The sequence below is a fragment of the Dama dama genome, chromosome 9 (genome assembly GCF_033118175.1).
Source record: "Dama dama isolate Ldn47 chromosome 9, ASM3311817v1, whole genome shotgun sequence".
NCBI lineage: Eukaryota > Metazoa > Chordata > Mammalia > Artiodactyla > Cervidae > Dama > Dama dama.
The window spans coordinates 30469461-30482220 of NC_083689.1; the positions used below are offsets into that span (position 1 = coordinate 30469461).

At 40.1% G+C, this 12760-nt stretch overlaps 1 protein-coding gene across 11 annotated transcripts in view; it reads right to left on the bottom strand.

Moving 5' to 3' along the window:
- GRAMD2B (GRAM domain containing 2B) overlaps window positions 1-12760 on the bottom strand; it is a 120638-nt gene that overhangs the window by 12674 nt on the left and 95204 nt on the right. For 8 of the 11 annotated variants that reach the window (XM_061150887.1, XM_061150884.1, XM_061150883.1 and 5 more), the window contains 8 exons: window positions 12162-12228; window positions 11145-11248; window positions 7118-7213; window positions 5179-5250; window positions 4986-5066; window positions 1502-1613; window positions 705-827; window positions 6-96 (listed from right to left, as the gene is read on the bottom strand). In XM_061150887.1, coding sequence (XP_061006870.1) covers window positions 6-96; window positions 705-827; window positions 1502-1613; window positions 4986-5066; window positions 5179-5250; window positions 7118-7213; window positions 11145-11248; window positions 12162-12228 — 746 coding nt within the window. The remainder of the gene's footprint in view (window positions 1-5; window positions 97-704; window positions 828-1501; window positions 1614-4985; window positions 5067-5178; window positions 5251-7117; window positions 7214-11144; window positions 11249-12161; window positions 12229-12760) is intronic. The other 3 variants (XM_061150889.1, XM_061150880.1, XM_061150891.1) reach the window with 1 other exon arrangement.

The following is a 12760-nucleotide window of genomic DNA, read 5'->3' on the forward strand; positions in this document are numbered from 1 at the left end:
CTTACACAATTGCATAGAATATAAGAATATGGTGGAGAGTTGGCCATTTCTCAGACTTTACTCTGGGTATGAGTCCAATGGTTTCTGACTGACCTGCTGAATGGAAAACAAAATATATGTTTTAAAGTGATAACATATCTCCTTCATGCAGCAGTATCCCTATAGGGAAGAAGTACTTGAGAGACAGAATTATTTCCAGGCAATAGGAATCAGAGAAAATACTATCTGAAGCCTTCCAGTTTTCATTTCAATCAGTGGTTGCAATTCCTTCCCACATGTTTCATTCAATACATATTTGTTGAGAGTCTTCTCTATGCCAAGCCTTGGGATAGAGTGAGTGACTGGTGAACAATACAGACCCCAGCCTTGATCTCCTACCAGGACAACCGGTGACCAGTTATGATAATAATCAGTAAATAATAATTAAATAATTTAGTTTTATGGGTAATTTTCGAATCATAGTCTCAATGTATTCAGAATGATGAAAGGTCCTCTACAGAAGCTATTCATCTTTGTATCCCTTACAGTAAAGCCCAGAACTGGGTACTGTCTGTTGAGTGAATAAATGAGCTAATATGCAAAGACCTACAGCAGGAAGGGAGGAGAGGGAACAGGAAAGGCAGTCATAATGTGAAACATGAGGACCTTTTCAAGTTACAAGCAGATGCCCCACTACCCGCCTGCCATCATAATCCATTCCTTACCATGCCCAGGGAGACTCTTGGCTTTTCCCTCAGGTACTCTGTTCACGAGGGGATCTGCCCGAGTTGGTTTCGTTTCTCCCTTGGAGACATTCAGAACTGTCTGGGATTCTGTCACATGGAAATCTACCAAGATGAAACAGGGCTGGGTAAGTTTCCCCTCCAGTGTGTTTACACACACAGGATCAACCACAAAGCAAATCAATCCCTGAATATATACATAATGGTTGGGAACATAAATGGATCTTCTCACAAGCTGGTTGAGTGGTTTGGAGATGGAATTCAGTGTTTAAGCGAATAAGAAATAAAACAATACTAAGGCAGTTTGTCCTTATCCCACTGACTCATGGGGATCATTCGGCCATAATAATTAATAATATTATAAAGAAGAGGTAAGAAAATATTGCATGTTTCTGTCTTTCGACCACTCCAATATTATGTCTATTTAAGAGATTTTTTTCTTTACCCCCCCACACCACACAGCTTGTGGGATTTTAGTTCCCCAACCAGGGATTGAACCGGGGCCCTCTGCAGTGAAACTGTGGAGCCTTAACCACTGGACCATCAGGGCATTCTCAAAGAGACATTTGTTACATGTGTATAAAGGGAAATGGGTTTTTACCACATAGGCAATTCGTTTCCCTTGAACTTTCAAACTACCCTTTGTTTAGAGTCCCGTTTTAACTGTAAGCTCAGAAGATGTGTTGTTTATTGGTTGGTTTTGTCTTCTTGTTTTTGGTTGAGGTAAGGATGTTTTGTGGAGAATTAAGTTTCAGTAAAGATATAAAAATCTCCCAGACCTCGAGAGTTCTCAGATTCAGGGGTCTGAGATCCAGAACTACTGTATCCTTCCATGTCTTGCCGTCTTTGCTGCACCACTCCATCCAGATCTGAGAATTCATCGTTGAAATCCTGAAGGGAAATAATGAAATGCAAAGAGGCCCATTATCCTTTATTCAACATGCAGGCCTTTCACTTAGGCCTGACCTATAAAATACAAATAAGCAGGGATTACCCCATACTACTGGGTTTCTGCAACAGATCAGAGTATCTGGTTACTGATTTTCTGGGCAATCAGAATTCTGTTAACACACAGTGGCCAACTTGTTTGAAACAACAAATGTCTAGGGAAAAAAGTGGAATGCTGATGACAGAAAAGCTTCCAGGTAAAGCCGGAGAAGTCTCATTTGCATTTTGTAATGAGAAAAAGTGACTGAAATACATATATATAACATAAAAGTAGCTAGAAAGTTCTAAATGTGTATTCTAAATGCAGAGTCCTTTGGACAGCAAGGAGATCAAACCAGCCAATCCTTAAGGAAATCAACCCTGAATATTCACTGAATATTCACTGATAAGGACTGATGCTGAAGCTTCAATATTCTGGTCACCTGATATGAAGAGCTGACTCAAAGGGAAGGACTCTGATGCTGGGAAAGATTGAGGGCAGGAAGAGAAGCGGGTGACAGAGGATGAGACGTCTGAATGGCATCATTGACACAATGGACATGAGTTTGAGCAAATTCCTGGAGATAGTGAAGGACAGGGAAGCCTGGTGTGCTGCAGTGGGATCAAAAAGAGTCAGACATGACTTAGTGACTGAACAACAACAAATGCAGAGAAAGGTTTCTTTCAAATTACAGTTTTAAAAGAGGTATTGGAAACAGAAAAGGGAAAGTGGCCTAAGCTAATTGGACACTGAAGGGAAAGTTTTAGCTTTTTTCTTCCCTCAAACAAATCAAAACAGGGTCAGTAACATACTTCCAAATGACAGAAGGGTTATACAGGAGTAATGAAGTTGGGAAAAAGCGGGATGTTTTTGCTGTGTACCCTACTTGTTCCCCAAAGTGCTTAAGAAATGAAGAGACAAGAGGTATCACTAAAATGTGCCGGTGAAAGTACAATTAAGCGATTAGGCAAAGGTACAATTAGGCGAGCTTTTCACAATTTATTTAGCGACCAAGTGAAGAAAAGGAAACATGGGCTATAAGCAAATTACCAACATTTCACCTTCAATTAGCTGTCTCTTGATCATTTCAACAGCCACTGCAACTTCATGCAAGAATTTATAGGGGAAAGAAAATTAAACAATTCAAATCTCCTCAATTTAATAAGTATTAATGGAATGCCTACCATAGATCAGGCAGTATGCAAAGCTCCATACATATGATTTCATGACTGCACTTAATCTTCACAGCCATGTGAGGAGCTAGGCATTTTACCAGATAAAGAAATTGAGTCAGAGTAAATAAAGAGCTTGCCCAATGGCATAGCTCAGCTGGCTGGAACTGAGATTTGAAACCAGGTTTGATGGATTCCAAATCATAAGTGTTTTATCCTATTTCTCACTGTTTTTTTTTTTTTTTCATTTATTTTTATTAGTTGGAGGCTAATTACTTTACAATATTGTAGTGGTTTTTGCCATACATTGACATGAATCAGCCATGGATTTCCATATGTTCCCCATCCCGATCCCCCCTCCCGCCTCCCTCTCCATCCCATCCCTCTGGGTCTTCCCAGTGCACCAGCCCTGAGCACTTGTCTCATGCATCCAACCTGGACTGGCGATCTGTTTCACCCTTGATAGTATACTTGTTTCAATGCTATTCTCTCAGAACATCCCACCCTCGCTCTCTCCCACAGAGTCCAAAAGTCTGTTCTGTACATCTGTGTCTCTTTTTCTGTTTTGCATATAGGGTTGTCATTACCATCTTTTTAAATTCCATATATATGTGTTAGTATACTTTATTGGTCTTTATCTTTCTGGTTTACTTCAATCTGTATAATGGGCTCCAGTTTCATCCATCTCATTAGAACCGATTCAAATGAATTCTTTTTAACGTCTGAGTAATATTCCATTGTGTATATGTACCATAGCTTCCTTATCCATTAGTCTGCTGATGGGCGAGATTTGAAACCAGGTTTGATGGATTCCAAATCATAAGTGTTTTATCCTATTTCTCACTGTTTTTTTAAGGTAGATTTTTTTTTTAATTGAGATAAAATTCACTGGTTTAAGTATACAATGTAGTGGTTTTCAGAATAATTACATTATTGTACAACCATCACCCCTGTCTTATTTCATGATATGCCCATCTCCCCACCAAAAGAAACTCTTTATCCATTATCAGTCACTCCAATTTCTCCCTCCTTTCATCCCCTGGCGACCACTAATGCATTTTCTGTCCCTATGGATTCGTCTATTCTGAAAATTTCATATAAATGAATCATACAACATGTGGCCTTTTGTGTCTGCCTTCTTCCCCTTAGCATAATGTGTTCAAGATTTATCCATGCTGTATTATGTATTGATAGTTCTTCCTTTTTATGGTCAAATAATATTTCACTATATAGATATATTACATTTTATTTGTCCATTTATCAGCTGATGGGTATTGGGGTTGCTTGTACTTTGGGGCTGTGATGTATAATGCAGCTATGAACATTCTGGTTTAAGTTTTTGTGGGAACATGTTTTCAATCCCAGTACTTTTTAACAGCTCTGAAAAAAAAAAATAAAGATTTGTAGATGTTGAAACTCTGGACTCATCCCACTTCACCAAAGGTATTAAAACATTTAACAATCATCAATTCAGGAATAACCATTTGAACAACATGGCTGGGACTTCTTGGGCTTATATTATACCATCTCAGGTATAAATCTTGTACAAATGGGGGAGCTATTTTCCATTAGAGATTTACTCTATAGTCAAAAAGTCTAAAGGAATCAAAGAATCTCTCTGCCTTTCACTTGGGCATTACAGCTTTCTTCTTCCACAGTTATTTCTAGTTATCCCTCTTCCACAGTTATTCCTGGGTATCCCTCATCATCTGCTAAGCTGTAAAATCTCTGAAGGTAAGAACTAGTTTTGATTTTTCCTGGTGTCTTTATGGGTATACTATGCTAACATGGTGCCTTGAACACAGAAGACGTTCAATGACTTGTGGGACTGAATCATGCCCTCCCCAAATAAATTGGTGAATCCTTCTAAACAACACTGATAAATACATCAAGATTTGATGAATACCTTTGTGGACCTGTAACTGGCCAAGTCAGCCCACTAACATGTTTCTTTTCTTTTGCAGGATGGCTCTTCAATTTCCTGAATAAGTTTGTGACTTCCTATGGTCCTCTCTTCTTCAGGATAGAAATGCCCTCTTCAACTCTGCCTCAGATACCATGGTCCTAAGTTCCTCCCACACCCTGGTCATGGTGTAAGAAGCAGTGCCACTGTGTGACCTTCTCACTTTCTTTTGCCTTTTCATCATTATGTAGGCAACTCACCAGAGGCAGAGATGAAGGGCGGTCTGCCCGGAAACTGTTTTCAAGAGAAGATGGACTGGGACCATTGCCAATACCTGTATTCTGAAATTATTGAAACAAAATTATTTTTACAAAATGGAAAAACCAGATCAACTCCAAAACTAAGAAATACAGGAGAGAGACAGCAATTGAGGCTCAGAGATGTCATACTCACTTCTAAGTGTCCACACACAGATTTCAGTAGTTTGTAAGTTGAATCTCTGGACAGTAAGGAGACAAATATGTACTGAAAAACAAAATAATAATTATTAACAGAATCTGCTTGACTAGAAGTAAAAGTTAAACATTTTATCTATCTATATTTTTTCAAACAATGTAGCCTATATTCTATATAGAGTCTATACTCTCATTCCTCTCACCCACACATTGAGTTTTTTATTCCATTCCTGGAATAAAGTGAATATGTTCTCCCACAATAGCAACAAAACTCTCAAACCCAACTTAAATAGAGAAATGTATGGCAAAAGGAAAGCTCTGATACCCTAACCTCGGTGCCCCAGACAAGCTTGGACAGAAAGAGACCTGAATAGTAAAGAAAGGCCCGTGGTGCTTTTGCCAGGTCCCCTTTTAAGTCCCACTCCCTCCCCTCCCCACCTCCTTTTGAGAAGGTATTTAAGAGTTCCCAAGGGGCTGCTGTCTCTGCTCTGACCTAGATTTCCATTGAAAATTTCCCAGCCGCTCTAACAGGCTCATTTGTTTTTTTCAAGCCACTTCCAGATTCTTTCTTGTACAAATATGGAGATTTCCTAGTGGACGCTTAAAAGTAAGTGATGAGAAAGAAGTCAAGTCAGAGCTAGACAAGTCATTTGGAGACAAATGACATAAGGAAAAATGATTTTACCATCCACCATATGTTAACAATAAAAAAGCTCACTTTTTTTCCATCTGTTCGAGTCCCACAGTCTTTTCACACTCGCTTTCCAAAGTTTGTGACTACCCTCTCTTGCTCACCCATGAGAGAACTTGATATACTTTCCAAGCAAATACTGTATTCCAAAGTAGTTAACATTATGGGTTCTGGCAGTAGATGGACAGAGTTGCAGATTTTGGCTCCTTTACTTACCAAGTGGGTGACATTGGGCAAATTGCTTATTTAATGCTTCTTAGTTTCTGTTTTAACAGTCCCTACCCCTCATAGTATGGCAGTGTGGAATAAATGTGTACATACAAGGAAAATGTCTTGTGTATGTCTGGCAAGAAGTACCTGATGTTTGCTAGCCATTAGTACTTTTTAAAAAAAATCTCACAATAGGTATCAGCATATTTCCTAGCTCATCAGAATAGCTTCTTTTAATCTTCCCTTCTCTTTCCTTCCCTCTTTAAGTTATTCAGCAGGGTTAGAAATTACTTTTATGCTTTCTTAACAACAGTAGGGAAAAGATATAAAAAAAAAAATTTCAAGTGAAAAATGAGTAACCAAACCATTCCACTGCCTCTCTCTTGCCAAGATGAAAGAAACACTGCACTCCATGCAAATATTTCAGGCTGTCCATGCCTGGGGTAGCCCAAGGCCAATGACAACTCCAGAACTTCTGTATTGAAGAGGGGTAGATAAGGCAACTTGGAATCAGAGAGGCCCTAGATTGGGCCGAAGCTGCACCTGAATAGCAGAGCCCACTTTTATGTTTTCAGGTTGGCTCTGGAGAGGCACCAATGGAGGTTATGGGGAGACTGGCCACCCCCATCCCAGGGACAACTCCTATCACCCTGCCTCACCCTGTAAACAAGACCGCGGTAGTGTTTTAAATAATAATAAAGAAGTGAAATATATTCCTTTGGCCTGACCTGACCTGATAGATGTTAGGGAAAGGGAAGTTGGTAAAGAATTTTAATTTTTTGGACCTTGGTCAAGCAAGTATAATGAAGTCAGCAGGAAATTCAAAATAGGCAATGATTGGAATAAATCACCTTGTCAGGGGAAAACCACACTATACAAATGTCTGAAGGCTGTGATTTTAAAAAGTAGTCTTCTAGAGTAACTCCCAATTCATGGTATTTATGGTTCAGGGTCTTGGTAACTTGGCAAGAGGCCCCTAAGGCAATGAAACCCAGAGCAGGACAAAGCAGGGTGCCCATGCCTGCTGCGTACTCACCCTGTCTGTGACTGTCGCTATAATCAGGGCATTTGGCACCAGGAGGGCAGTTTTGGTTTTCTTTATCAAGGTTACTGAGAAAGCTGGAATCGAGATCTGAAACAGAATCACTGAGTTAACATGGGTTCAGGCTTCACAGAGCAGCATTCCAAATCGTCATGTTAAAGGAAAAAGAAAAGATGAAACCAACAGTTGGCTCTTCAGTCTCCATGAAGAAAAGGGAATCTTAAAGAGTGGTATGGGTGTGTCACCGAGGTCTCAACATGGTGTTTACAAAGCAAGAGGATAAGTGTGGATCACTGAGTCTGTTGAAGGGTTTGGTGGGAAACCTTTATCTTTAGACATGGGAACAGAATGCAAAATGTACAGTCATTTTAAAGGTGATTCTAAGACCCTAAAGAAGTTAGGTGCTTGTGGTTACCCACTCTGAGCTCATCTCCAACCACCTTGCTCTCCTCTGTTCTTAGGGGAAGAGGCTGAAAGCACTGGTGTAGCAGACCCATTTGGGGACAAGAATCCTGGGACCTGAATTCTCAATTCTGTTACTATCTACATGACCTGTCCAACCTCGTAAGCTGTCCTTTCTTGGCCTCAGTTCCCTGACTTACAGAGACAGTTTCACCTACTTCCCACGGTTTTCTGTGGATTACATGAGATAACAGATGGAAAATACCTAGCAGTCAATAAAAATGTCATTCATTTCCTCATCTGTCTCTTAAAAAAGAGGATGGGTGAAATAAAAGAACTCTTAAATTCTTTTCTGATTCAAACAATAAGAAATAACGACAATTACAGCAGCTACCATTATCAATACCTATTCACTAGATGACAATTTCATTTAATTATGACATTCCTATAATATAGATATTCTAAGAGATAAGGATGTTTGTTTAGAGAGGTATATGACTTTCACCAGGGCTTTCCTGGTGGCTCAGATTGTAAAGAATCTGCCTGCAATGCAGGAGACCTGGGTTCTATCCCTGGGTCAGGAAGATCTCCTGGAGAAGGGAATGGCTACCCACTCTAGCATTCTTGTCTGGAGATTTCCATGGACAGAGGAGTCTGGTGGGCTACAGTCCATGGGGTCTCAAAGAGTAGGATATGACTTTCTCAGGGTCATAAATAAGTTACAAAGATAGAATCTGAACCAATCTGATCCAAAATAGGGGTTCTTTTTTATACAATGTACTACAAGAATGTACCAGATGCCACAAATAGTAGATGTTCCTCATATTTTAATCAAAACCCGGTTGATTTTTATGAGATCAACCAGGCTTGATCTCAAAGGAAAATGGATCACATCACTTTGATCCCCGAAAACAGAGGCACCCACACTCCTGGTAACAAGGGCCTGAATTCGCCCACAGGTGCACACACCCACGTGAACATACATTTTGTAAAAATGCTTTATATATTCTGAAAGAAATCAACAAGGTCAGTTGGTGGGGAGGAGGGCCTTATGCTAGTACTTTCAGCTTGAATGACCAAAACTGAACTTGTCATTTTCTTAAGCTTAAATTTAGGATATTTGTGTTCATACGGAGGTTTACAACATGGAGTTGTTCTACTGCTCCAGATGGGAAGACTATGAAGAAGCAGGGGCTGATCTAAATTAGACACTAGAGGAAAGAAAGCTATTTCACCAAAGAACTCTACCCACAAAACTTTTGAAGTTGGGGAAATAATTCAAAAGTGATAAACTGGGATTACTTTGGAAAAAAGAACTTCGTATCTTCCAAGAAAGATGAGGATATAACAATGAGTCTAATTTCAATTCTCAGCAGCAACACAAATACACAGTGACAAGAGCTATAAATTTGGATTTTTGTAGAATCTGAGGCATGGAACATCCTTAGGATGGAGTTTTCAATCAACTGCTTCATAAGTATAAAATGACAACTAGATAACACTGGAGAAATAAAGCATGAATCATTTCTCTGTTTGAGCTTAGATGGAATGCGATACATGCCTTTAATTTTACTAGCATCTGAAAATACACACAGGCTGAAAACGTCTTGATTAAATTAAGGTTACACTTTATTATTAACATTTCTCCAGGGTAGGGTGCTTAGAAAACTCCCCTTCCTGGTGCAGATTGTTTGACTCCTTTTAGTTCATGCTAGATCGCGTTGGGCCAAGGTCTGTTGGCAGGGAGCAAATTCTGCCAGAGGACTGAAGCCCAAGTTTCCATGACACCATCCTCAGTGGGGAAGGAATGTGCAAGTCACTATTGTGGTTCTTATCTTCCCACCCCTCTCAGATTAGATACAGCACAGGCAAAAGCAATCCGGATCCCATGTGTCCTTGTCTTAAAAAAACTAGGTCAATCCTTTTTTTTTTGGTCAGTTCTTTCTTAGCTAGAGGAGGGATTTTGAAACCATTACTAAAATAATATTAGCTTGAAACCACTTACTGGCTTTGTGAATTCCTCATCCCTTAACAAAGGCTAATTCTTTGTTCTCTAATGTTTTCAATCCCTGCTGCTTTGGTCAGAGGTGTTGGCTTTCGCTATTCCTGAGAATTATCTTCATCCCACAGAACTGGAAATCAGTCCCCTTATCCACTCTATGCACAAGAGTTTATAATCCAGAAATCTAGAAACATGGTATGATATTACTCAATATGGCTTTCCATTATACTGATTCAAATAATACTGTGAATCTAAACTATGTTTATCTCAACACAACTCTATACAATAAAAATTACATGTTTGATGCTAGTCTGCTGACTCAATACCAACATAAAGAATTTCCACTATATTTGTTAAGTGGCCTTTATAAGACTGCCAGTAGCTTTAGGGAGAGTAATTTTTTTTTTTTTTATCTTTCTTTTTTTCTTTCGTAGGGAGAGTATTTAAATAAAACATATCTACCAGTCAAAACAAAAGGAGTTTTTATTTTTTTAATTTTTTTCAAAAGGAGTTTTTAATCAGCTACTTCATGAATATAAAAGTTGCTTATTCATGATCATGAATCAGAATAATTAAAAACTCACCAAGGTCACTCAAACCCCAGGTATTTCTTTGCCTCCTTTTTCTGGTGGCCTGACTGAACTGTGTGATGTGACATCATAGCTCAAAGGGAAAGAATGTCAGTGGGAAGTAATGAGCTTTTTCCTTTCTTACACCAAACTCCCAAAGGCCTTGTTTTAAAAGGCGGTGCCCTGGGAAAACTACCAGCTCCTTCAGGCTATTCTCCTTGATGGCTCAGGTATCATGGGACTCTGCTCCCCCAAATCTGTATTTAGTGAGAAGGAAAAGATGTCAGTCAGCGTCTACTGGAGATGGTATGTGACTCCCAGATCAGGACCAAAATGCTCCAAAGCCTGAACATTTTGTACTAGTGACAAAGGGAACTGTAATAACTAGCTTATTTATAGGCCTGTTTGCCTAGATTTCTCATGGTAACTGTGTGAATATGGTGTACAAATTTTTTTTTCAAGAATTGTTTTGGGTTTAATGTATGTCTTTGAAACAAATTACAGCACACCCTCCATATGAAGAACTTTGAGTGTGCTGGTGACATCTTGGTAAAAAGGACTTAAGGCAGGATTTTAGGAGGGATATATGTATGTAAGGAAATGAATGAAAAGAGTGCAGTTTAGGGACAAAGAGAAGTCTGTGCCATCTAGAGGCATTTAGGGGGCTTCCCAGGTGGCGCTAGTAGTAAAGAACCCGCCTGCCAATGCAGGAGATGAAAGAGACACGGGTTCTATCCCTGGATTGGGAAGATCCCTTAGAGAAGGGCATGGCAACCTACTCCATTATTCTTGCCTGGAGAATCCCATGGACAGAAGAGCCTGGCAGGCTATAGTCCATAGAATTACAAGGAGTCAGACACAACTGAAGATACTCAGCACTCATGCAGAGGCATTTAGAACCTGTAGTATTTGGGACTACAGTGAAGGAAACTTGGTATAAAGGTATAATAATGACACAAATATTTATAAACATTGCTACACTAAACAATTAATATTAACAATATGTAAGAAAATGCAGGGTTAGTTTTCTTTTTAAAAAAATACTAACCTTAGTGTCTTTTCCAAAGACCTTGGAATGAAAACAAATCCAGTTTTCCGATACAAAGAGCTTCCCTTGGTATAATATTTCTTTCTGTAGAGCACACGTAAAACCTGGGAAGATACACACAGGTATAACATCATTTAGAATTTCCATTTAAAACGAAATCTATCTGTTGATGACTCAGGGATGGGCAGAGATAACACACTCATATGCTCAAAAGATCTCTCCCCTGTTTTTCAGTCATCTTTAGTGGAATAAAGCTATGGAGATGAGAGTCTGTTTTTTAATTCCAAGTCTTACAAACTTCAGTATAAACATCAAAATAGAAAGGCAAGTCTGTCATTGCAGATGAGGGTTCAGAATGATGTTTCCAAAATCTCTGTTTGGGAAGGTGTGTCAGCCTTGTGCTAATGTTGACACTGCTGCCTGCCCCTCCTTCCCTGGGAGGGTCATAATGACTCTTTTGAAATAGATGCTCTCCTTGTGGGAAGAGCACGTGACCCACGCCTTCCTGTGTGGAGAGAATGGCAGGAACCCAGCATGCTGCCTGAGCATTTGTGTACTGAGGGAGGCTGGAAGGGAACCCTGGGTCCCTCTGCTCCCAGGTGGAGCCAAGCAGGTGCTGAATGGCGTGCTGGGCCAGGTGTTTAGGTGTGACCGCTGAGCCCTGCACAACGCAGGGGTCGACATGTCTGTCGACCTAGGTCTGTGTTGCCTTCTTCCAGTCTGGTCTTGCTTGGTCTTGTTATCCTAAAACTCAGCACAGTCCAATCACCATGCATGTGAGCACAAATATGGAAGGCGAGGACATTCTGGAAACCTCTGGGATAACTGTATCACATGGAGGGAGTCATTCTACTCTCTCATCTCTCAAGGTGCTGGGTGAGAGCTGAGTGAGGTGAGCATTACGGTCACATCACGACTTTCAGAAACCTATTTCCCTTGGTGATTCAGTCCCCAGACTCTTTCACCCCCCCCCAAATCAATTAGCATCTTTTCAAAGTCAACCGGGTCAGAACTTACTTTGCCTCAGGGGTTCCTCCGTGGGGACGTCTAGAAAGAGTTTGTGGAAATGCATGTTTGCTTTGTCCTACAAGGAAGACAGAAGTCATTGCTATCGGTATTCTTATCAAACAAATTGTAACTTCAATTGAAATTACATAACAAGCCTCCCAACTCTTAAAGAAAGAATCTTTAGGAATTCCTTCTCCCTGATCTGATAGTCTTCAACACAGTCCTTCAGTGAAAAACAGTGGAGGTCACAAAGGTTTCATTTTCCAACAAGATTAGTGACCTGATGACTAGACATGTATCTATAATCATGAAGGAGCTGGTGGGCAGCCTTCTGCAGAAGTGGCTGGATGAGGGTATCCCTAGTAAGAAATGAGGCAGAACTGTCAGAAATCTCACCAGGTAGTGAATCCCAGGGCACTCAAGATCCCAGTGAGTCCTCTCAGAAGAGGGTAGTGGTTAAAAGCTCTGTATCAGATAACCCTGAGTTTAAGTCTTGGCTGCACCTCTTCTGTGGTATGTGATCCTGGCCTAGTAACCTAACCTCTCTGGGCCTCAGTTTTCTTACCTATGTCAGAAGGATGTCCTAAGGCTTAAATGGGGTGATACAT